Raw genomic sequence first — 27,641 nt, 5'->3', positions numbered from 1 at the left:
TAAATGAGCTCACACTTCATCTCAAAGCCCTAGAAAAGGAAGAGCAAAACAACAGCAAATGTAGCAGAAGGAAAGAAATAATTAAAATCAGAGCAGAAATCAACGAAATGGAAACAAAAGAAACTATTGAAAAAATTGACAAAACAAAAAGTTGGTTCTTCGAATAAATAAATAAGATCGACAGACCCTTAGCCATGCTAACGAAGAGAAGAAGAGAGAGAACTCAAATTACTAACATACGGGATGAAAAAGGCAGCATCACAACAGATGCTACAGAAATACAGAAGACAATTAGAAATTATCTTGAAAACCTATATTCCAATAAAATAGAAGATAGTGAAGACATCGATAAATTTCTTAAGTCATATGATTTGCCCAGACTGAGTCAGGAGGATACACACAATTTGAACAGACCAATATCAATGGATGAATTTGAAGAAGCCATCAAAAGACTACCAACCAAGAAAAGCCCAGGACCGGATGGGTATACAGCGGAATTTTACAAAACCTTTAAAGAAGAATTAATACCAATACTTTTCAAGTTATTTCAGGAAATAGAAAAAGAGGGAGCTCTTCCAAATTCATTCTATGAGGCCAACATCACCCTGATTCCGAAACCAGGCAAAGACACCTCAAAGAAAGAAAACTACAGAACAATATCTCTAATGAACCTAGATGCAAAAATCCTCAATAAAATTCTGGCGAATCGGATACAAAAACACATCAAAAAAATTGTGCACCATGATCAAGTAGGATTCATCCCTGGGATGCAAGGATGGTTCAATATACGGAAATCAATAAATGTTATTCACCACTTCAATAGACTTAAAGGTAAGAACCATATGATCATCTCGATAGATGCAGAAAAAGCATTCGACAAAGTACAGCATCCCTTTATGTTCAAAACATTAGAAAAACTAGGGATAACAGGAACTTACCCCAACATTGTAAAAGCTACCTATGCTAAGCCTCAGGATAGCATCATTCTGAATGGAGAAAAATTGAAGGCATTCCCTCTAAAATCTGGAACAAGACAGGGATGCCCTCTATCACCACTTCTATTCAATATAGTTCTCGAAACACTGGCCAGAGCAATTAGACAGACGAAAGAAATTAAAGGCATAAAAATAGGAAAAGAAGAACTTAAATTATCACTATTTGCAGATGACATGATTCTATACCTAGAAGACCCAAAAGGGTCTACAAAAAAACTACTAGAATTAATAAATGAATTCAGCAAAGTGGCAGGATATAAAATCAACACGCATAAAACAAAGGCATTTCTGTATATCAGCGACAAAACTTCTGAAACGGAAATGAGGAAAAACACCCCATTCACAATATCCTCAAAAAAAATAAAATACTTGGGAATCAACCTAACAAAAGAGGTGAAAGATTTATACAATGAAAACTACAGAACCCTAAAGAGAGAAATAGAAGATGATCTTAGAAGATGGAAAAATATACCCTGTTCATGGATAGGCAGAACTAATATCATCAAAATGGCGATATTACCAAAAGTTCTCTATAGGTTTAATGCAATGCCAATCAAAATCCCAACGGCATTTCTTGTAGAAATAGATAAAGCAATCATGAAATTCATATGGTAAAATAAAAGACCCAGAATAGCAAAAGCAATTCTAAGCAGGAAGTGTGAATCAGGCGGTATAGCGATACCAGATTTCAAACTATATTACTGAGCAATAGTAACAAAAACAGCATGGTACTGGTACCAAAACAGGACCAATGGTACAGAATAGAGGACACAGAGACTAATCCACAAAGTTACAACTATCTTATATTTGATAAGGGGGCTAAAAGCATGCAATGGAGGAAGGATAGCATCTTCAACAAACGGTGCTGGGAAAACTGGAAATCCATATGCAACAAAATGAAACTGAATCCCCTCCCCTCGCCATGCACAAAAGTTAACTCAAAATGGATCAAGGAGCTTGATATCAAATCAGAGACTGCGTCTGACAGAAGAAAAAGTTGGCTCCGATCTACATATTGTGGGGTCGGGCTCCAAATTCCTTAATAGGACACCCATAGCACAAGAGTTAATAAAAAGAATCAACAAATGGGACTTAAACTAAAAAGTTTTTTCTCAGCAAGAGAAGCAATAAGAGAGGTAAATAGGGAGCCTACATCCTGGGAACAAATCTTTACTCCTCACACTTCAGATAGAGCCCTAATATCCAGAGTATACAAAGAACTCAAAAAATTAAACAATAAGATAACAAATAACCCAATCAACAAATGGGCCAAGGACCTGAACAGACACTTCTCAGAGGAGGACATACAATCAATCAACAAGTACATGAAAAAATGCTCACCATCTCTAGCAGTCAGAGAAATGCAAATCAAAACCACCCTAAGATACCATCTCACTCCAGTAAGATTGGCAGCCATTAGGAAGTCAAACAACAAGTCCTGGCGAGGATGTGGGGAAAAGGGTACTCTTGTACATTGCTAGTGGGACTGCAAATTGGTGCTCCCAATTTGGAAAGCAGTATGGAGATTCCTGGGAAAGCTGGGAATGGAACCACCATTTGACCCAGCTATTGCCCTTCTTGGTCTATTCCCTGAAGACCTTAAAAGAGCGTACTACAGGGATATTGCCACATCAATGTTCATAGCAGCACAATTCACAATAACTAGACTGTGGAACCAACCCAGATGCCCTTCAATAGATGAATGGATAAAAAAATGTGGCATTTATACACAATGGAGTACTACACAGCATTAAAAAATGACAAAATCATGGAATTTGCAGGGAAATGGATGGCACTAGAGCAGATTATGCTAAGTGAAGCTAGCCAATCCCTAAAAAACAAATGCCAAGTGTCTTCTTTGATATAATGAGAGAAACTAAGAACAGAACAGGGAGGAAGAGCAGGAGGAAAAGATTAACATTAAACAGAGACATGAGATGGGAGGGAAAGGGAGAGAAAAGGGAAATTGCATGGAAATGGAAGGAGACCCTCATTGTTATACAAAATTACATATAAGAGGTGTGTGGGGAATGGGAAAATAAACAAGGAGAGAAATGAATTACAGTAGATGGGGTAGAGAGAGAAGATGGGAGGGGAGGGGGGATAGTAGAGGATAGGAAAGGTAGCAGAATACAACAGTTACTAATATGGCATTATGTAAAAATGTGGATGTGTAACCGATGTGATTCTGCAATCTGTATTTGGGGTAAAAATGGGAATTCATAACCCACTTGAATCTAATGTATGAAATATGATATGTCAAGAGCTTTGTAATGTTTTGAACAACCAGTAAAAAAAAAAAGATTAGTCCTAAGGGTTAAGGGGGTAGCTCAGAGGTAAAGTGTTTGCCTAGCCTGTGCAAGGACCTGGTTCCATCCTCAGCACTACAAGGGAGGAAAATTAGTCCTGTGCTTCCATAAGCATCTGCATCCTGGAGAAAAAGGTAAAAATCCATGTAGGTATAGCCATTCAAGTCTGACCTAATTTATTAAAACACATCCTTACAATTGGAGATAAAACATTTTATATGGTAAACTATAACTTCAGAAAACAGTGTTATTACTACTGAGCTTAGCATATTTGAAAAGCAGGCAGTTTCATGCCTGTCTGTATAAAGAAAAATTTTTTTTGCACTTTTTTTCCTTAAAACATAAATTTTTTACTTCTCTCAAGTAAAAGAATACCTGAGTGACACTGCTCCACCCTGAGGCAACTCTTAAAACTGTTCTGAGAAATACAAGAGGTATGCCCACCATAGAGAGCACTGGTTCTAGAGTTACACAGATAAAGGTTCAAATCACTAAATAGCTATGAGAACTGTTGAGACCTCAGTGAAAGATGGTGATGACAATAGGCTCAATGTGGGGCTTTCTATGAGGATTTAATGGTACCGTGAGGATAAGGGGTTTAGTGCAATGTAAGAGTTCATTGTATTCTGCCACTATTATTATGCATTTTAAATTATTTTAATAAGGCAAAGCTTACATTCTAAAAGAATGACTATTCATGAAATTATTTTAAAGTTAATACCTCATATTGCTTTAGAATCAAATGAAATCATGCATATCTGTTATAAAATTATAACTATATAACATAAAAATTATACAAATTAGGATTTGTTTTAGATTAAAGACAGCTTGATATAGTGGAAATAACCTGACATATAAAATCTGAAAACAGTTAAATCTTGATTTTTCCACTTTCTGGAATAGCACTGAAACTGCCTCAGTTTTATAATTTTCAAAAGTAAGATAATATCCTTTGAAAGACAGGATTACTGGGCTGAAAAAATAAAATATATACAAGAATACTTCATAAAATTAAAGCACTATGTGACACTACCAAAGATAAGTTTTCACATTATCTGCATTAAGTATCATTCATACTGATACCTATCAAAATTGACAGAAAAATCCTGAATTGAATAGCAAGGAAATATTAAGAGATTTATTTTTTTTTAAATGGGAAGAATTAAACTAAAATTTCTAGTATGTATTTATATAAAATTCAAATACATAATTTCCCTAAAAACATCTATAGAATTTCAGATAGCCTCATATTTGTAGTTCTGAGTCCTTTTTTCTTTATAAATCAGAGGAACATGTTCTTATAAATGTTAGGTCAAGAGGTCTTGCTTGCTCTAAGATGTTGTAACAAAAAAATATTCCTGAGTTTGGGTCACTGGCATGGTTATTCAGCCCTTCCCTACAAATCTGCTCTTTCTCTGGCCTTGGAAGAATCTCTATATCATTCAGGTATGAAAGCTTTTCCCTCTCTAAATCTCTTCTCTATTTGGTCTTCAAGTCCTAGTGGATCTTCCTTTTCCATGATGGTATTTTCCTAACCTTACTGTCATTACCACAGTTTAGACTCTCCTTATTTTCTGCCTGTAATAACAGGATCACCTCCCAACTGATTTCCTTGCCTTCAGTTTTTCTACTCTTATAATACATCTTATTCATCACTGCTAAATTTAAAAATCCCCGAATTCTGTTTTTTCTGTGTCACTCCCTACTCAAAAACTTTCCCTAAAGTTTAAAATCCTCAGCCTGGAGTATATATAGAGACTGGAAACTGAATAACTAATCACCAGGAAATCTAGAAGTAGCCTTTCCTGCCACAGGAAGATTCATACCACCTCTGAAACCCCAACACAGTAAGAAGGTCTACATTAAATTCAGTGGGATCTATGTCCACTCAAAATGGAGATATAGGTCACAAAGGTAACAGGTTCAAATTAAAAGAGAGGCCAAGAATTCAGAAATTATTTTTTATTTAAAACACACAAGCAATTATTAGACAATAAAGGCCAAGCAATTTCTTAAAAATAGGAGAGAACCTACCTGGTAAAGGCAAGCTGCTGTTCCAAGAAAAAATGCAATGATATAATTAAAATCCTCCCCATCACTCTGTAAAACACAAAATGAAAGATTACTTTTTTTCCTGGTGTAAACCTATTTCCAAAAATAATCCTCTAGAGCCAGGCACTGTGGCACATGCCTGAAATCCCAGCAATTCAGGAGGCTGAGGTAGGAGGATCTTAGTTTGAGGTCAGCTTCAGCATCATAGCGAGGCTCTCAGCAACTAAAAGAGACACTATGTCAAAATAAAAAGGACAGGATGTCCCTCAGTGGTAAAGCACCCCTGGATTCGATCCTCAGTGCTCCCAATGGAAAAAAAAAAAGGAAAGGAAAAAAAATCCTTTTTTAAAAATTTTTTGTTTATTCACAGTCAAAAACATTACAAAGTGGTACATAAAAGTCTCAAGAGCCAAGTGCGGTGGCACAAACTTGTAATCCCAGAAATTCCAGGGGCTGGTGGTGAGTTCAAGGCCAACCTCAGCAACTAGCAAGACCCTAAGCAACTTTTAGTGAGACCCTGCCTCAAAATTAAACAAAAAAAAAATTTAAAAGGGCTGGGGATGTGGCTCAGTGGTCGAGTATGCCTGGGTTCCACTCTGCCCGCGCCTCCCCCCCCCCCGCCAAAAAAAAAGCCTCAAGAATTCTAAAATACAAAAGTAAAATATATCACAAGACCCAAGGAATGGGAAACCAAAGACTACAAATGTTCTCTGTCTCTTGGCCTCCCTGATCAATTTTATTTCACTCAAGAGAGGGTGAAAACCACTGGAGAAAAGTTCCCTCAGAAAGCAACAAGCCTCTCTCTGTTCTTCCTGTTAAGAATCTGCTTAAAATGCACAATACCCCAGCAGCTGACAAGTTATTTCTGCTCATGAGGGCCATTACTTGACACAAACAAAAACTGACAAACTTTACAACCTAGTAAGCATATCACTAAATTGTCCAATAAAATAATTTGACATGATTAAAAAAAAATGTGAAAGCTGAAAAGCTACTGTCCACTAGAGTGTGCTAAATCCCAATGAGAAAAGTCAGGACTAGTCAGTCATGTGTGCTACGCTAGAAAATAGAGAACCATCTCTCTCCGTTTCTCTCCCCCCATTCGTCTTTCTTTACTGTAGTCTTTTCCTCATGCGGGAAAGCACATGGAAATAGTAGGAGACCTTCAATGATGCATAAAATTATAAGAGGTCATGAGGGGCAAGGGGGAGGGAAAAAAAGGGAGAGAATTGAACAACAGCAGGGGAGGTAGAGAGTGAAGATGGGAGGGGAGGGGAGGGGAGGGGGGATAGTAGGGGATAGGAAAGGTAGCAGAATACAACAGTCACTAAGACGGCATTATGTAAAAATGTGAATATGTAACAGATGTGATTCTGCAATCTGTATTTGGGGTGAAAATGGGAGTTCAAAACACAATTTGAGTCAAATGTATGAAAGATGATATATCATGAGCTATGTAATGCTTTAAATAATCAATAAAAAAAAAAAGAAAATAGAGAACCAGAGGAAAAACAGATCATGTGTGAAATATTTCTTGGAAAAGAAAATGAATGGAAACATGTAAACACCCAGGCTTTCCTATTTATTTTGGACTTTCTTAAATATCTACATGCATTAATTTCTTTCAATGTATTTACAAAGTAAAACATAAAAAGTCTAGCCAGGTATAGTCTGTTTTTCTTCCATACAGGAACATTAAATTTGGCCATTTTTTGTTTTAGAAAAAATATCTTTATACAATGAAAAATCCCACAAGACACAGGAGGGTCTCTCATGACCATGTCGTCTTCATAAGACAGTATAAAAGAGAAAATTCCTTTTGAATTGGTTATTGGCCACACAACTGTCTGTAAGGCAGGGGGAGAGTGACTTATCCTAAGGAGAAGATCTTAAAATAAGTACCATTAAAGTGCTGGGGCTGTAGCTCAGTGGCAGAGAGCTTGCCTTGCAAGTGTGAGGCACTGGGTTTGATCCTCAGCACCACATAAAAAATAGATAGATAGATAGATATTTTTTTTAAAAAAAGGAAACATTAATATCTCTTGGATGCTTAGGACAGTACTACTCCAGAGGCAAGGAAGGTCAACATGAAACCTTTCTACTTTAATAATTCTAAGATTTTAAAAAAGTTCTGCTTAATATTTTTTAGTCCTTTATTTTCTAAATGATCTTTTTCCTAATTATAAAAGTTCATGCTCATTGTAGAGAATGTGGAAAATATAGATTACCCAAAGAAGAATTCATACAGTCCATAAATATAGTTCTAGGAGAATTACTATTAAACCTTGCAGGTATTTCCTTCTGACCTTTTCTGTGTGTGAGTGTGTGTAATGATACTTTCATACACTGCTTTTTAGTACTTCACATTATACCATAAACAATTTCCCAACAAATTAAATATTCCTCAAACACAGAATGTGAAATGATTGTATAACTTTCACTGTAGGGAGAGACCATAATTTAATTAGTGTCCTATAACTGGATATTATTTTTCCTCTAAATTTACACTGTCATTTTAAAACTCTCTTGTCTTTGGAACACATAAACCCATGTTTCTGGAGTCAGACCTGTGTTCAAATCTTTCTTTATAAGCTGCATTGTTTTAGACCATTTACTTAACTTTAATTTTCTCTTTTGAGGAAATATTTCAAAAAACAAAGAAAAGCAGCTGGCATATAATAAGTACTTAAAAAGATTCCCTAACTTCTCTCCCTGGAGTTATTGTCTGCATAGCTTTTCTGATAATCACATTATTTTTCAGTATTATTTAGACCTCTTGTGTACTGACCTTATCTTCTCAATCAGACACTAATCTTTCTGAAGGCAGAAAATAAATCTGACTATTTGCATAAAACTGTGCACAAACACTAGGAATTCAATAAATGTAGGCCAAATTGAATTGTTCTTTGAAAACACATTCTTTTTTTATGAAAAAACACATTCTTCCCCTCAATAAATAAATATTCACTAAGCACTTATAGACCTAGGACAGAAAACAATAAAGACCATGTTGATTCAAGGTGCTCACACTCTTGATTAAGATGGCAGATCACAGGTTGGAGATGCAACTCATTGTTAGAGCACTTGTCTATCATGCATGAGGTCTTGGGTTTAATCCCCACCACCATGGGGGAAAAAAAAGCAGGGGTTAGGTCATAAATCAACAGTTTCTTCTAACTAACCGATGTAATGCATGCACACATGAGGGGCTGGGAGAGTCCACTGGAGATGCATCTCATTCTGCCTGGAGAAGAAAAGAGTCAGGGAAACCTTTCCACAGGAAATAGAGCTTAACTTGAGTAATGTACACTGAACAGGTAGACAAGGTAGAAAAAGAACTGTAGGCAAAAAGAACTGCACAGTCTTAAAGAGGAGGGCGGGATGACTCCAGTGTTTCTTGTTTAGGCAATAAATGAATGCTGTCATGCACTAAGTTGGGAATATAGAGAGAAAGTAATTTGGGAGCAGAAAATATTGAGCTCATTTTCAACATGCTATTTTGGAACTACAAGAGGGACATCCAAATAATAGCAATTAGCAGATATCTAAGTCTGCTTCAGGAAAAAGTTTGGAAATCTAGTTTGGTAGCCATCTACTTAAATAGTAATTAAAGGAGAGGCCTATGACAACTAAGTACAAGTCTTAATTCTTGACTGGCTCCTCAACTGGACAGAAAGAGAAAGAGAAAAAAAATAGTACAAAGGATATTTTGGCAGCAACTATGGAGAGATTTTCTACTAGGAAAAACTGCACCGATCTTAAATTCCTTTATTGTCAATAGGGTATGTAATTATGTAAGAAAATACCTTAGCTCTTAAGATCAACGTACTGAATAATTTTGGAATAAACTATAATGATATCTACAATTTCACTTTTAAATAATTCAGAAGAAAATAAAGGTAGGTATATACAATAGATGTTAACTGCATTGTTTTTCAAACTTTTACGTAAGTTTAAATTCTTTCAAAATAGGATGTTGTGCAGCATGGGGGAAAGGCAAATAAAAAGGGAAAAAATGCCACGTGGCCACTAACAAGAACAGAATAGACATCTCTGTACTGAGATGAAAAGATCAGAACAGTACTAATACTAATACTAATACTACCACCATTTATACAATAAAAATTTAGAAGAATAAGTAAATATATAAATACATAAATATTAGCACATAATTTCTCTAGTGGTATAAACCAGTGGTTGACACTGAGGAAAAGAAATGGGAAGAGAATTATTTTTTATGAAAATTACATATCAACCTCTATAGGCTTTCAAATTTGTCATGCATAGGGACTGAGGGTATAGCCCAGAGATAAAGAATATGCTTATTATGTACTGGTCCCTGAGTTCAATCGCCAGCACAAACAAAAAAATTACAGTATGTTTTATTGTTATATATGTATGTATGCATGCATGTATATACATTAACTTTTTTAAAAAACCATTGTCCAAAGAGAAAGTATAGTTAGAAGACTATCAAACCAACAACAGAATACTGGAGAGAGAGAGAGAGGAAAGCAACAAAGAAAGTCAGAGAGAGGGAGACTGTGTGTGTGTGTGTGTGTGTGTGTGTGTGTGTGTGTGTGTGTTTAAAGGAAAAAAGTGGAAGAAGAAAGTTTATAGAACAAACAGGAAAAGGAAGAGAAAGAAAAAACAACAGTGAAGAAAATGGCTGCATGGAAATGAAGGGATGAGAGCTTGTCAAGAAGAATGTAATACATGGAATTAATAAGACTGATTTGTTTTATTTGCTTCTGTTTTCTTTGTGGTACTGGGGATTGAACCCAGGGCCTAGCGTATGGTAGGCAGTAGTCTACCACTGAACTACATCTCCAGCTACTTCTAGGTTTTCTAAAGTAAACATTTTTCTTTGAAATTAAATGCGTTATTTTTAAAAGGAGAAACTAGATGATAAATGAGATAAGGCAGAGAAAACACACAAGGACCCTGAGATTAGATGCAGAGTGTGGCAATCAGGATACTGGTGAGCTTAATGGTTGGTGTCTGAGTATTATGGGGACAGAGAAGAGATCATGGTGGAACAAAAAAACAGAGGGTAAGGGAATAGGACAACACATGTAGTTTACTTTTTCAAAAAATTAGGAGAGAACATAATCAAAGTTTTTTTTTTTTTTTTGGTTTTGTTTTTATTTGTCAAAGAACAGCAGGGCTGCAGGAAAAGAGCCCATAGAGAAGAAACAAACAAAAAGCAGGTGAGGGCAGAGAGCAGGGGAAGGTGGTCGGGGCTTAGGCATGGGGACAGAGTGGGAATAGGCGGAAGGAATGGGGAATAGAGCCAGAGAAGAAGGCAGAAGGAGTTTGGCAGAGCCAGGGAAAGGGGGAATACAGGTAAGAAGTTTAAATAAAAATTTTAAAAACATCACTATTCACCTATGAGGATGCTAGGGTATCAATATTTTGTTATGAAAACAAAAGGAAAGAATTTTTTTTAAAGTAAATATTACACAATAGTCACAAAATACACTAAAATGATATCATTAAAATGTTTAAAATAATTAGGAAACACTCTCTTACTAATATGGAGTGGAAAAGGACAAAATATTATAACATACATTTATGCTCATGTATACTTTATATATATCAGCATAAATGTCTATATCAGGCAAAATTGGGGAACAATTTTAATTTTATTTACACATATTATCCTAATTCTTTAACAAAGAATGGATATAGAAAAAGGAAAAATGTTTTTATTTCTTTGAAAGAAATCAAGCTCTGCATCTTAGCATTGATATTATGCCACTAAATAAATCAAAAACTTCTGTTGAGCTTCAGCAGTTCTGTACTTTCCAAGGTGTTAACAAGTCTATAGGAAATAAAGAAGACAAGAAATAAAGCAAGTTGATTACTTCTGCTTTATAGTAGCTACTATACTTTTAGAATCAGAGAAGCTGACAGCATTGGTACTGAAGCAGTCCTTGACTCATGCAGTCTAAAACCTTCCTCCTGCAGAATAGGAAGATGAGATCCAAGAAGGTAAAGTCACCTCCAATGGTCATGAAGTTAATTATTGTACTTGCAGAGAAGACCCAGGTAACCTGATTTATAGGCCAGCATTTCTACTGCTGTTATCAGAGGACTCAATGTTTTGCTAAAATACCATACGTAAATTACTTCTAGGATAACATAAGTGTAATTAATACTGTTTCAAGGCTGATCCTTAAAGGAATACAGGTAATATAAGCCATTGTGATAAAGTTTATGCATACATGAGTTGTCAATTTACAATAACAATTAACATCTCTAAAATCAGAAAAAAGTTAGAAAGTCAAAATATTTTTTTTTAAAGAGAGAGTGAGAGAGGGAGAGAGAGAGAGAGAATTTTAATATTTATTTTTTAGTTATCGGCGGACACAACATCTTTGTTTTGTATGTGGTGCTGAGGATCGAACCCGGGCCGCACGCAAGCCAGGCGAGCACGCTACCGCTTGAGCCACATCCCCAGCCCTCAAAATAATTTTTTTTAATTTTTTTTTTTTAGTTGTGGGTAAACACAATGTCTTTATTTTTATTTATTTATTTTTATGTGGTGCTGAGGATCAAACCCATGCCTCACTTGTGCTAGGCGAGCACTCCACCACTAAGCCACAACCCCAGCCCGGGAAGTCAAAATAATTTAATTTATAAATTACTATGGAACACTAAAGCAAATTTACAATTAAAAAAAAAAAGCTACACTCATCCTAAATCTCTTCAGCCTGAATTTAGACACAAACACACACAAAAAAATCATTGCTACATATTTTAATAAACTCCTCACTATCACCCTAAGAGGCAGTTATTAATCTAGAAGAAACTTATGCTGATTCTTAACATTGACAATATAGGGGTTGGGATTGGGGCTCAGGTAAATGGGGCTCAGGTAGAACACTTGCCCAACCTGTGAGACATTGGGTTCAATCCTCAGCACCACAATAAAATAAAGGTATTATGTCCATTTATAATAGGAATGCTGATTCATGTGGGTCCTCAAATTCAATGTACCTCAAACACAAAATTACATGCTAGAAGATAAATGTAGCAATTATTTTTAGCATTCTAAAGAGTATTTAGAATTCAAGACCTTAAAACACTTAGTAATATCTTTAAGTTATTCACTCAGAGAGCACACCACATACTTTTTGTTAGATCAAAATTCTGACTCCTAGGAGAATGAGGAGGATATCCTAATGAGGATACTTAATCTGGGTACTGTCTTTTCCTTCCTTTATCAGCACTATGATTTGACTGATATCATTGCAGGTAATTTCAAAACAGGCAAAGGCTTAAATTCTGTGTCCTGGGATTTGCACACAAGCCTACACAGCAGACAACCTCAGAAAGATCTATTTATACTGACCAAAAATTATCTACAGTAACTGTAGAGATTATTCCCAACACAGTGATAAACCAGAAAGAAGGCTCCCACAGTATGTCTAGGTCCAACTGCTTCAGTGAAAACAAAAAAGATCTTTAATATATGTTGTGATTAACAATCAAATAGACTAGTAAGGGAAATTTAAAATTAGAGCTCTCAAGTCACCAATTTTGTATCTTTTTTCTTCAAGATTAAATTGGACTAAGGATGTACTTGCAAAAATTAGTCTAGTTTGCACCCCTGAATTACTCTGTTTAAAACTATCATTGCATCTATTTGCATTCTGATATTTCATCTTCTCTGTCCCATCTTTTATAATACAGAATCTTTAGAAGACAGATGCTATAATATACAACACTATACAGCACTCCCTTGTTCATCCTCACAGCAAGACATGTAAAAATATTTTCAAACACCAGTCACTTTACCACATTTTTCTCCAGGGGGATAAATTCCCAATTACTACAGCAATGGGAATCTACTTTTGGTTCAATTAATTTCTAAAGGTAATGATTCTCATTTAGATGAAAGGATTAGAATCTGCTGGTAATCTTTTTAAACTTCCAATGAATCACCAGGCATGGTGGTACCTGACTGTAATTCCAGGGACTCAGGAGAGTGAGTTAAGAAGATGACAAGTTCCAGGCCAGCCTTAGCAACTTATCAAAGCCCTAAGCAATTTAGTGAGACTCTTGACTCAAAATAAAATATAAAAGGGGTTAGGAATGTGGCTCAATGGTTAAGTGCCCCTGGGTTCATTCCTATTACAAACAAAACAAAACAAAACAAAACAAAAAAACACAAAACACAAAAAACTGCCTTCAAGTGACAAACTATATGTGGACTACATTCTTTCCTACTTTGCACTTTCTTCTTCTCTCTTCTGAGATTCACTATTTCAGAAACTTCAACTACTGATAAGAATGTATGTGGAATATAACACATGGGCAATAACAGAACAAAGATTTTTAAACAATGCTAAAGAAACACACAGTCAGATGCAAATGCCCTGTTTACCTAAGAGCAAAGAATCCCATATATAACAAATTATAATTATTGGAGTCAGATATGAAGAAAATGCCAATGGAGTAAATTCAGTCTACAACCACAGTGAAGAAGAAAGAATTCCATATGGATCATCAGAAAAATACACAAGCACACACAGTCTCCAAATTATAAATTACATACTGATTTTAAAAAGACCACACTCCAGACTCTTTCCTAGACATAATTTACCCAATTTCCCTTTCATATCCCATCACCAGTAAGAATGATGAACTGTTTAAAGCAAACAAATAAAATTCTTTGAAGCATCTAGGGAAACTGTAGAATCTAAGACAGGGGAAGGGGGAAGTTTAAAAATCCAGGGAAAATGTTCATTCTTTCCTAGGCTCCCATGAAATTTTTATTATTTGGTAGTCTACCAATCAAGTTGGATTAACAAAAGTTATCTTTTTCTCCTGCTTATCTATTAGGTGCTTTTTTTTTTTTTTTTTTTTGGCAGTGCTGGAATCAAACCCAGGGTCTCATACATGCTAGACAAGTGCTCTACTACTGAGCTACATCCCCAATCCAATACACACTTTTATTATTTAAATTTTGAATAAGTAATTTTTATATGATTCAATAAGTAAAAAATAAATAAAAAGATATTCAGTGAAAAGTCTCACTCCATTTTCCCCACCTGTCCAGTTCCCACCATTGTTTATTACTTTCTTATCCAGAAGAGTTTATTTATACATATTTATGCAAAAATAAAACATACTGATTTTCAGGCAAGTGAGGTATGGGGGCTGAGCAGGGACTGCTGGGTGCAAGGTTAAAGGAAGGGGACTGACTCTCATTGGCTTTCTCAAAAAGGCCCTTGTTCTAGGCTGGGATTGTGGCTCAGTGGTAGTGTGGTTGCCTAGCAAGTGTGCAACACTGGGTTCAATCCTTAGTATCACATAAAAATAAATAAAATAAAGGTATGTGTACATCTACAACTAATTTTTTTTTTCAAAAGGCCATTGTTCTGAGAAGCACAACATTGTATATATGTACCTAGAAACTTGTATTAGATCCCTGAACCTGGCTCCATTCTGGTTAGAGATCTAACACCCTTACTCAGCTGTGTAAAGAAGGAGGCTCAGTCTCTCCACGGGCAGTGAAGGCCCACTCCACCCCTTCCTAAGAGTGTAACAGGTTATACTTAGTGTTGCTAAATGGAGTCACACTTAACTAAAAAACATCAAAGCCCAGAGAACATTCTTCTCTTTCCAGTTTTTTTCAATTTATTAAGGAGAAAGTCTTTTTTTTTTTTTTTTTAGTGTTGGCTTTTTAAAATAAACTTCTTATTTAAAGCAGTTTTACATCTACAAAGAATTGAGTAGAGAGTTCCTCTATACCCCACTTTATCCCCTGCTCAGTTTTCCCTAGTAACTCAAGCATCATATGATATATGTTACAACTAACTAATACTAATTATTATTAATATCCATAGTTTATGTGAGGGATCACTTTTTGTGCTGCATATTCTGTGGCTTGACAAATGTATAATGAAAGTGTCCACCATCAGCAACATACAGAATATCACTGTTGTAAGAATATGTACCAGATATTTATCCCTGGCTCTCCCCCGAAACCCCCAGCAACTAGAGAATTTTTTTTTACTGTCCATAGTTTTGCCTTTTGCTGAATGTTATATAGTTGAAATGGTACAGTATGTAATTTTTTCGTATTGGATTTTTTACTAAGCAATACACACTTAAGACTTATCCATTCCTTTTTTGCAGCTTGATAGCTCTTTTTATTACTAATAGTCCATTGGATGGATTATTATAGTTCATCCATTTACCTTTTGAAAGTCACCTTTCTTAGTAACTTCTACTTTGTGAAATTATGAATAGAGCTGATATAAACATTCATGTGAAGGGTTTTGTGTGGATCAAGCTTTCTACCCCCTACCTGGAGGATATATCTGAGAATACTACTATCAGATCACAAGGTAAGGCTATGTTTAACTTTGTGAGAAACAGCAGACTGTCTTCCAAAATGAATATACCATTTGCATTCGACAGCAAATGAGAGCTCCCTTTGTTCCATATCCTCATCAGTATTTGTACTTTTAATTGTGGGTTCCCATCTCCTGGTCTAACAAGTATGTAGCAGTATCTCTTTGTGTTTAATTTGCAATTCCCTAGTGACATATGATGCTGAGCATCTTTTCATATGCTTATTTGCCATCTGTGTATCTTCTTTAGTGAGGTATCTATTTGGAATTTTTACCCATTTGTTAATTGGCTTTGTTTGATTTCTTTTTTTTTTCCTTTCTTTTTTTTTTTAATTTTAAGAGTTCTTGGTGTGTTTTGGAGTCAATCCCCAAATCGATTTTACAAATATTTTCTCCTAGTCTGTGGCTTCTCTTTCCATTCTCTTAACAGTGTCTTTCACAAAACAGAAGTTGTTAAATTTAATGAAGTCCAACTTATCATTTTTTCCTCTCATTGTGCTTTAAGTGTTGTATCTAAAAATTCACTGCTAAACCCAAGATCACATATATCACATAGGTTTTCTTCTAGGTTATCTATGAGAAGTTTTAAGATTCTGTGCATTACATTAGGTCTGTGAGCCATTCTGAGTTAATTTTTATGAACCCTATAAAATCTATATCAAGGGGCTGGGGATGTGGCTCAAGCGGTAGCGCACTCGCCTGGCATGCGTTGTGGCCCGGGTTCGATCCTCAGCAACACATACAAACGAAGATGTTGTGTCAGCCGAAAACTAAAAAATAAATATTAAGCTGAACTCTCGCGAGCCCTCCCTCCTCGGCTTCTCGGTGGCTGGGCTGGTCCAGCTCACCCTGATGTCATACGCACCCCAGCCGGAAGCAGCCTTTTGTCCTCAAAGCAGGTCCCCGGCCCCGCCCACCTCCTCCTATTGGAACTTAGACTGGGAGGTTACCAAAGACTCTGGCTTTCATCTCCCTCACTCTCTTGGTCTCACCTGCTCACTCTGATGGAAGCCAGCTGCTCTGTTGGGACCTGCCTTATGGAGAGGTCCACATCGTAAGGAACTGTGAGAGATCTCAAGTAAAAAAATTACCAAGAAGTTAAAGCTGTCCAATAACCCATAAGGAACTGAAGTCTGCCAATAACAATCTGAATGAACTTGAAAGCAGATTCTTTCCCAGGATCACTAGGCAATGCTGAGCTGACGTGGATCTGGGGCAAACAGTCTGGGCCTCTCAGAACACACACTGAGCCCGGATCGGCTGAATTCAAGCTCCCGTTCGCCTGCTTCCCGCAGACGAACAGCTGTGACTCAGCACTAATCCATCCGGCTGAAACAACTGGTCAGCCCTTCTGATCCTACGGAGGTAAATGCCTACCGAGCCTTCATAGGTAGTGGCCACAGGTTTGAAACGGGGCTTGGGAGAGACAGTAAGGACCCACCCGTTGCATTGCTCACCCGGCAAAGGGAAAGGAACTGTCGCCATTTGCAAGAGATACCACCATGGCAGAGAACTGACGTCATCAGACTGCGGCGGAGGAGATAACTTCATTGAAACCTGCGGCTACAGGTGTATAATTCCCTAGCCTTCCCTCTCCACACATCAGGGAAACCTTAAGGGTCCCTCCCAGCTCTCCCATAAGGGCCCCTCCCAGCTCTCCCGTGAGCGCATAGCCAGATGGAGGGAATCAGAGGTGGCGGGACCCGCGGGGCGAAACTACCGCTCCCACCAGTGCTGCCAGCTGAGGTCTCTTGCACCAGCTACCGGGGATGTGGCTACCGGAGGGCAAGGAAAATTCGCTGAGGATTCTCAGCCCCAAGCTCTACAAACTTAGGGTCTGAGGGAATGGCAAACTGGAAGAGTGTTCCCAGTCATTCATGAAAACAGGGCTCCCGGGACCAGGAGACCTGGCGTGTAGCCAGTATTGTGGTGAGCGGCACCCGTGAGAGGGGCCTAGCTAGAGGAAAAGTGGGAAGTGACTAGACACAAGAGGAGGCCCTAGGCACTCAGGATTGGAGACTCGCCCAGTCTGGGAGCAGCTGCTGCACAGTGATTGGTTCCTGCGTATTGACAGGAGAAACTTGGCCTGGTGGGCACAGCGCCACCTACTGGAAGAGAAGTTAATCAAACTCTAAGACTGCATTTATTAGTTTTTTTTGGTGTTTTTTTTTCTTTTCTCTTTTTTTTTTGATTTGGGTTTTTCTTTCATTTTTCTTTCTTGTTTTTTTTTTTAAATTTTTCTTTACAAAAATTTTTTTAAATTTTTTTTCTTCTAATTTTAATTTTAATTTTTTTATTATTTTTTTTTAAATTTTTCCTTTTTTTATTTCCTATTTTTTTCTTTTGTCTTTTCATTTCTTTTCAATTATCTTATCTCCCCTTCCTTGAATTCTACCTGCTTACTCTCATTCTCTTTAGTGACTTCTTCCCTTCCCTTCTAATACCTTTCCTCCCAAGCATCAAATAAATTTATAGGAGTAAACAGTAACTCAGCAGTCAAACAGAACAAGAAGTAACATGAGCAGCTTCAAAAAGCAAGGAAGAAAAGGAGTACAAATAATGCAGGACAGCCTAAATATTCAGGAGGACCTACAGTCATCAGAAAAATGGTCATATAAAGAACTCAAGGAACACCTTAGACAGATGGAATGGAACCTTAAAGAGGATACAAGACAGCAAATTCAAGCAGCGAAAGAACACATTGAGAATGAATTACATAAACAAATAAAAGAAGAAGTTAAGCATCTTTATCAGGAGATAGAGATTATAAAAAATAATCAAACAATAATTCTAGAAATGAAGGAAACGATAAACCAAATTAAAAACTCAATTGAGAGTATCACTAACAGAGTGGAGCAAGTAGAAACCAGAACGTCAGATAATGAAGACAAAATATATCATCTTGAAAAGAGTCTAGCCAACTCAGAAAGGCTGGTAAAAAATCACGAGAAAAACATCCAAGAGTTATGGGATAACATAAAAAAACCAAACTTACGAGTCATCGGGATAGAAGAAGGTACAGAGATTCAAACCAAGGGAATGAGTAACCTGCTGAATGAAATAATTACAGAAAACTTTCCAGAAATAAAAAAGGAAACGGATATACAAATTGAAGATGCATACAGGACACCGAGCACACAAAATCACAGTAGACCAACGCCAAGACACATTGTTATGAAGATGTCCAATATACAGAACAAAGAGAAAATATTAAAAGCTACAAGAGAAAGGAGACAGATTACATTCAGGGGTAAACCAATAAGGTTAACAACAGATTTTTCATCACAGACACTGAAAGCAAGAAGGTCATGGAACAATGTATTTCAAACACTGAAAGACAATGGATGCCAACCAAGAATTCTGTATCCAGCAAAATTAAGCTTCAGGTATGACAACGAAATAAAAATCTTTCATAATAAACAAAAATTAAAAGAATTTGCAGCCAGAAAACCAGCATTGCAAAGCATTTTGAGCAAAACACTACATGAGGAAGAAATGAAAAACAATAACCAAAACCATCAGTGGGAAGTGCCTCGGAAAAGACACAGGGCGAGGGGAAAGATAATCATGGAGAAACAAACTAAATTTTTAAAAAAATGGATAAATAATCAAACATGGATGGAAGTACAAACCATATATCAATAGTAACTCTGAATGTTAATGGCTTAAACTCTCCAATAAAGCAACATAGGCTGGTATCATGGATTAAAAAAACAAATCCAACAATATGCTGCCTCCAGGAGACACATCTGATTGGAAAAGACATACACAGGCTGAAGGTGAAAGGATGGGAAAAAATATACCAGGCACACGGTCCTCGTAAGCAAGCAGGGGTGGCCATCCTCATATCGAATAAAATCAACTTCAAGACTAAGTTAATCAAAAGGGATAAAGAAGGACATTATATACTGTTAAAAGGAACCATTCACCAACAAGACATAACAATTATCAATATTTATGCACCAAATAATGGTGCTGCGATGTTCATAAAACAAATTCTCCTCAAGTTCAAGAATCAAATAGACCACAACACAATAATTATGGGTGACTTCAACACACCTCTCTCACCATTGGACAGATCCTCCAAACAAAAGTTGAATAAAGAAACTATAGAACTCAATATCACAATCAATAACCTAGACTTAACTGACATATATAGAATATATCAACCATCATCAAATGGATATACTTTTTTCTCAGCAGCACATGGATCCTTCTCAAAAATAGACCATATATTAAGCCATAGGGCAACCCTCAGTAAATATAAAGGGATGGAGATAATACCATGCATTTTATCTGATCATAATGGAATGAAACTGGAAATCAATGATAAAAGAAGGAAGGAAAACTCCTACATCACATGGAAAATGAACAATATGTTACTGAATGATCAATGGGTTACAGAAGACATAAAGGAGGAAATCAAAAAATTCTTAGAGATAAATGAAAATACAGACACAACATATCGGAATCTATGGGACACAATGAAAGCAGTTTTAAGAGGGAAATTCATCGCCTGGAGGTCATTCCTCAAAAAAAGAAAAAAACTAACAAATAAATGAGCTCATACTTCATCTCAAAGCCCTAGAAAAGGAAGAGCAAAACAACAGCAAATGTAGCAGAAGGAAAGAAATAATTAAAATCAGAGCAGAAATCAACGAAATGGAAACAAAAGAAACTATTGAAAAAATTGACAAAACTAAAAGTTGGTTCTTCGAAAAAATAAATAAGATCGACAGACCTTTAGCCATGCTAACGAAGAGAAGAAGAGAGAGAACTCAAATTACTAACATACGGGATGAAAAAGGCAGCATCACAACAGATGCTACAGAAATACAGAAGACAATTAGAAATTATCTTGAAAACCTATATTCCAATAAAATAGAAGATAGTGAAGACATCGATAAATTTCTTAAGTCATATGATTTGCCCAGACTGAGTCAGGAGGATACACACAATTTGAACAGACCAATATCAATGGATGAATTTGAAGAAGCCATCAAAAGACTACCAACCAAGAAAAGCCCAGGACCGGATGGGTATACAGCGGAATTTTACAAAACCTTTAAAGAAGAATTAATACCAATACTTTTCAAGTTATTTCAGGAAATAGAAAAAGAGGGAGCTCTTCCAAATTCATTCTATGAGGCCAACATCACCCTGATTCCGAAACCAGGCAAAGACACCTCAAAGAAAGAAAACTACAGAACAATATCTCTAATGAACCTAGATGCAAAAATCCTCAATAAAATTCTGGCGAATCGGATACAAAAACACATCAAAAAAATTGTGCACCATGATCAAGTAGGATTCATCCCTGGGATGCAAGGATGGTTCAATATACGGAAATCAATAAATGTTATTCACCACATCAATAGACTTAAAGGTAAGAACCATATGATCATCTCGATAGATGCAGAAAAAGCATTCGACAAAGTACAGCATCCCTTTATGTTCAAAACATTAGAAAAACTAGGGATAACAGGAACTTACCTTGACATTGTAAAAGCTATCTATGCTAAGCCTCAGGCTAGCATCATTCTGAATGGACAAAAGTTAAAGGCATTCCCTCTAAAATCTGGAACAAGACAGGGATGCCCTCTATCACCACTTCTATTCAATATAGTTCTCGAAACACTGGCCAGAGCAATTAGACAGACGAAAGAAATTAAAGGCATAAAAATAGGAAAAGAAGAACTTAAATTATCACTATTTGCAGATGACATGATTCTATACCCAGAAGACCCAAAAAGGTCTACAAAGAAACTACTAGAACTAATAAATGAATTCAGCAAAGTGGCAGGATATAAAATCAACACGCATAAATCAAAGGCATTTCTGTATATCAGCGACAAAACTTCTGAAACGGAAATGAGGAAAAACACTCCATTCACAATATCCTCAAAAAAAATAAAATACATGGGAATCAACCTAACAAAAGAGGTGAAAGATTTATACAATGAAAACTACAGAACCCTAAAGAGAGAAGTAGAAGAAGATCTTAGAAGATGGAAAAATATACCCTGTTCATGGATAGGCAGAACTAACATTATCAAAATGGCGATATTACCAAAAGTTCTCTATAGGTTTAATGCAATGCCAATCAAAATCCCAACGGCATTTCTTGTAGAAATAGATAAAGCAATCATGAAATTCATATGGTAAAATAAAAGACCCAGAATAGCAAAAGCAATTCTAAGCAGGAAGTGTGAATCAGGCGGTATAGCGATACCAGATTTCAAACTATATTACTGAGCAATAGTGACAAAAACAGCATGGTACTGGTACCAAAACAGGCGGGTGGACCAATGGTGTAGAATAGAGGACACAGAGACTAATCCACAAAGTTACAACTATCTTATATTTGATAAAGGGGCTAAAAGCATGCAATGGAGGAAGGATAGCATCTTCAACAAATGGTGTTGGGAAAACTGGAAATCCATATGCAACAAAATGAAACTGAATCCCCTCCTCTTGCCATGCACAAAAGTTAACTCAGAATGGATCAAGGAGCTTGATATCAAATCAGAGACTCTGCGTCTGATAGAAGAAAAAGTTAGCTCCGATCTACATATTGTGGGGTCGGGCTCCAAATTCCTTAATAGGACACCCATAGCACAAGAGTTAATAACAAGAATCAACAAATGGGACTTACTTAAACTAAAAAGTTTTTTCTCAGCAAGAGAAACAATAAGAGAGGTAAATAGGGAGCCTACATCCTGGGAACAAATTTTTACTCCTCACACTTCAGATAGAGCCCTAATATCCAGAGTATACAAAGAACTCAAAAAATTAAACAATAAGATAACAAATAACCCAATCAACAAATGGGCCAAGGACCTGAACAGACACTTCTCAGAGGAGGACATACAATCAATCAACAAGTACATGAAAAAATGCTCACCATCTCTAGCAGTCAGAGAAATGCAAATCAAAACCACCCTAAGATACCATCTCACTCCAGTAAGATTGGCAGCCACTATGAAGTCAAACAACAAGTGCTGGAGAGGATGTGGAGAAAAGGGTACACTTGTACATTGCTGGTGGGACTGCAAATTGGTGCGGCCAATTTGGAAAGCAGTTTGGAGATTCCTGGGAAAGCTGGGAATGGAACCACCATTTGACCCTGCTATTGCCCTTCTCGGACTATTCCCTGAAGACCTTAAAAGAGCATGCTACAGGGATACTGCCACATCGATGTTCATAGCAGCACAATTCACAATAGCTAGACTGTGGAACCAACCCAGATGCCCTTCAATAGATGAATGGATAAAAAAAATGTGGCATCTATACACAATGGAGTACTATGCAGCAATAAAAAATGACAAAATCATAGAATCTGCAGAGAAATGGATGGCACTAGAGCAGATTATGCTTAGTGAAGCTAGCCAATCCCTAAAAAACAAATACCAAATGTCTTCTTTGATATAATGAGAGCAACTATGAGCAGAGCAGGGAGGAAGAGCAGGAAGAAAAGATTAACATTAAACAGAGACATGAGATGGGAGGGAGAGGGAGAGAAAAGGAATATTGCATAATGAAGGGAGACCCTCATTGCTATACAAAATTACATATAAGAGGTTGTGAGGGGAATGGGAAAATAAACAAAGAGAGAAATGAATTACAGTAGATGGGGTAGAGAGAGAAGATGGGAGGGGAGGGGAGGGAGGATAGTAGAGGATAGGAAAGGTAGCAGAATACAACAATTACGAATAGGGCATTATGTAAAATTGTGGATGTGTAACCGATGTGATTCTGCAATCTGCATTTGGGGTAAAATTGGGAGTTCATTACCCACTTGAATCTAATGTATGAAATATGATATGTCAAGAGCTTTGTAATGTTGTGAACAACCAATAAAAAAAATAAAATAAAAAATTAAAAAATAAATAAATTAAAAAAAATAAATATTAAAATTCTCTCCCTCTCTCTCTCCTCTCTCTCTAAAAAAAGTAAATAAAATAAAATCTATATCAAGATTCACTCTTTTGCATGTGAATTCCCAGTTATTCCAATATCATTTGTTGAAATGACTATCCTTTCTCCATTGAATTGCTTTTGTTTCTTTGCCAAAGATCAATTGATATGAATGAACATGTGAATCATCTGACTCTACTTTGTGTACAACTAGAGACATTCAAAATTGTGCTCTATATGTACAATATGAATTGAAATGCACTCTGCTGTCATGTATAACAAATAAGAATTTAAAAAAGGTCAATTGACAGTATGTATATAGGTCTACTTCTGGTCTCTCTATTCTATTCTATTGGTCTATTTGTTCTCTTGCCAATATTGCACTATTTTTAATTATTGTAGTTTTATAATAATAAGTCTTAAAGCTGGATAATATGAGTTCTTTAATTTTGTTGTTCTTCTTCAGTACTGTGTAGACTATTCTCTCATGTTTGGTCTTTGACTCTAGTCCTGTGACAGAGCTCTTAAGATCTTTGTAATTTCCTGAATTATAGAGGCATCTGACACAGAACTCCTAAATCCCTTGGAATTTCCTGGGTGATAAGAGCATCTTTTGTTCTTAGGCAACTCTTGGTGGGCTCTTGTGTGGGGGATGGTTACCAGAAAGACCAAGCCATGATTAGAAGCTGGGAACTCTCTGCTCCATCCCGTTTTCTGGGAGAGGAAAGATGGAGATGAAGTTAATAAGCAATCATGCCTTCCTAAAAATCTCTAAAAGATGGGGTTTGAAGAACATCCAGGTTGGTGAGCACATCCATAAATGTGGGCAGTGGTATCCCTTAACCCTACAGGGACAGATGCTCCTGTGCTCAGACCTCCCCCTATATACCTCTTCATCTGGTTATTCATCTGTAGACTTGTAATATTCTTTATAATAAATGGGTAAAGATGTTTCCCTGAGTTCTGTGAACCATTCTAGCAAATGACTGTATCAAAGGAGGGAGTTGTGAGAAGCTCCAAGTTACAGCCTTGGTTGTAATCACAGGTGACACTGGATTTGCAACTGGCAACTCATCTCATATTGGGGGAGGAACAGTCTTGTGGGACTCCACCCTTAACCTGTGAGGTCTGTGGTAACTCCAAGTAGACAGTGTCAGAATTGACTTGAACTGTAGAGCACTCAACTGGTGTTGAAGAACTGATTAGTGTGAGAAAACCTTCTACACACCTGATAGCAAAAATGAAGTTCTAGAAGTACAGAGTGCCATGAGTGAGAATACAAAACAAAACGGCTTGCTTTTCTCTGTAGTCTGGCCTTTCCATTTAAACTTTAAAATTACTTTATCAATATCCACAAAATATCTTACTAGGATTTTTATTGGGATTATGTTAAATTTATAGAACACAATAGGAAGAACTGATACTTCAACAACATTGAGTCTTCTTATCTGTGAACATGGAATCTCCATTTATTCAGATATTTCTTTTATCAGATTTTTATAGTGTTCTTTATATGGATCTTGTATTTTTTGTTAGACTTATCCTTAAGTACTCTTTTTTTTGGGTGCCAATACAAATGGCATTGTTTTTCATTTCAAACCTCAGTTGTTCTTTGATGGCATCTAGGACAGCTTTTGTATATTTTAACCTCATATTCTGTGACCTTGCTATAATCACTTATGAGCTGCAGGGCTTTTGTTTTATTTTTTCCTTCAATTCCTCATAGCAATCATGTCATCTACAAAGACAGTTTTATTTCTTCCTTTACAATCTGAATACCTTCATTTCCTCTTTCTGTCTTATTACATCAACTGTGACTTCCAGTACAATGCTGAATAGGAGTGGTAAAAGGAAACATTCTTGCCTTGTTTCTGTCTTAGGGGAAAAAGCATCTGGTTTCTCATCACTAAGGATGATGCTAGCTGTAGGGGGTTTTGCAGATGTTTCTTACCAAGGTGAGGAAGTTCTCTCTATTCCTAGTTTGCTGCAAGTTTTTTCACGTGTGGGGATTGGATTTTTGTCAAATGTTTTGTCTGCATCTATTAATATAATCATGTGATTCTTTTCCTTCTTTAGACTGTTGATATGACATTTAAGGTTTCAAATGTTGAACCAGTCTTGCAGACATGGCATAATGCCCACTGGGTTGTGTTATAAAATCATTTTTATACATTGATAAATTTGATTTGCTAATATATTGCTGAGTATTTTTACATCTATGTTCATGAGAGATATTGGTCTATAAAGTTCTCTTTGTAAAATGTAAATACACTAAGAAATCTCACAACTATCAGTTCCATGTAAGTAGCAATTAGTTTAATCAGATTATTGTTCTTCTAAAACCTAAAACTGTTGGGCACAGTGGTGCACACCTGTAATCCCAGCCGAGGGAGGCTGAGGCAGGAGGACTGAGAGTTCAGAGCCAGCCTTAGCAACTCAGCAAGGCCCTAAACAATTCAGCAAGACCCTATCTCTAAATAAAATACAAAACAGATCTGGGGATGTGGCTTAGTGGCTGAGTGCCCCTGAATTCAATCCCTGTATACCCCCCAATAAAATAAAAATGAAAAAATAATAAAACCTAAAATTGTATCAATTACAATGAGATAAGATATTACTGATAAGAGGGAGCATGGAAAATTATGAAATCAAGGCAGGCTTCAGCTAATTGTAACATCTCAAAAGCAATAGAAGGTTGTAGTTTATACACTTTCCTTAGCTTTTAAGTCATGAATCAGGAGAGAGAAGGGAGAAATCAGCCTGAGAGGATATATCAGTGCCTGGGGAAAAAAAAAAAAAATTATAGTTCCCTTTAACCAACTTTGTGGGATACAATAACTTTGTCTGCATTTTAACTTAAAGGTAATATGGTCTGAGTCCCAGATTCCATGGCCCTTATGAGTCAGAGATATAAGCGAGGTTCTGTGGTATTGAAGTTTTTCTCTACCCAGGCCTGCTCCACCAACAAAAATCAACTCTTCACATACTGCTACTACAGTTCTTTCCATTTAATTAATACAATTTTAAAAACAAAAGTGCACCTTATTTAGTAGCTTTTCCAGTCAATAGTTTCTAGACTACTCCCGTTTCTTCTTTTGGACAACTTGTTTAATTGGCTCAAAATTGAACTACTTCTGATGGAATAAATCTGACTTAGCTGAGGGGCAGGGGATAGGAAGGCCAAGGAACAGTAACCAGCATCCTCTGCTTGAAAGGGGACAGAGGCTTTATCTGTAGACAAAGAATGTTTGGAAGAACTGAGAAGTAATGACAAGCCCATGGAGCCATTTTAGGGACAGTTCTGTCACCAGAACATGTGATGTCTACTGTTGTCTTTAGGGGGCTGAGTACATTCAGAAGGTATACAGAATGTATCCTCTGAGTATCCCCCAAATTAACAGTACTTTAAAAACAGAATACAGTAAGGGAGGGAGGAGGAAAGGGAAAGGGGAAATACTGGGGAATGATACTGGCCAAATTATATTATTATATATGCATACATATATGTATATATATGTTACATGTATGTTTATGTAATAATAAATCCCACCATTATGTACAAATATAATGCACCAATAAAAAAGATGAAGGCCCCGTGTGGTGGCACATGCCTATAATCCTTTGACTGCTAAGGCAGGAGGATCACAAGTTCAAGGCCAGCCAGTCTCAGAAACTTAGTGAGACCCTAAGCAACTTAGCAAGACCTATCTCAAAATAAAAAATAAAAAGGGCTGGGAATGTGGCTCAGCAGTTAAGCACTCCTAGGTTCAATCCCCTACTGAGAAAGAGAGAGAGAGAGAGAAAGGAAATAAAATAGAATATAGTATGTTGAGTGGGTTTTTACAAATGATATTCTTAACTTAATGCTGACCCGAGAGAAAGAGAGAAAAATCTGATTCACAACATGGAAGTGTCAAGAACTCAGCAGAGAAAGTGAATAGAAACAAGGAATAAAAGCTGTGTAGTCTCAAATGTGCTCAACTCTAAGAAAGGAAATTTCA

At 36.6% G+C, this 27,641-nt stretch overlaps 1 protein-coding gene across 4 annotated transcripts in view; it reads right to left on the bottom strand.

The window, feature by feature from the left end:
• SEC22A (SEC22 homolog A, vesicle trafficking protein) overlaps nucleotides 1–27,641 on the bottom strand; it is a 78,913-nt gene that overhangs the window by 21,727 nt on the left and 29,545 nt on the right. For 2 of the 4 annotated variants that reach the window (XM_081301050.1, XM_081301053.1), the window contains exon 5: nucleotides 5,339–5,404. The exons of the other annotated variants lie outside the window; for them this stretch is intronic. In XM_081301050.1, coding sequence (XP_081157176.1) covers nucleotides 5,339–5,404 — 66 coding nt within the window. The remainder of the gene's footprint in view (nucleotides 1–5,338; nucleotides 5,405–27,641) is intronic. 4 annotated transcript variants of the gene reach the window in all.

Source organism: Spermophilus citellus, assembly GCF_964194105.1.
Source record: "Spermophilus citellus genome assembly, chromosome: 7".
Taxonomy (NCBI): domain Eukaryota; kingdom Metazoa; phylum Chordata; class Mammalia; order Rodentia; family Sciuridae; genus Spermophilus; species Spermophilus citellus.
The sequence above is the reverse complement of the archived record's forward strand: the minus strand, read 5'-3'. Positions and strand labels throughout refer to the sequence as shown.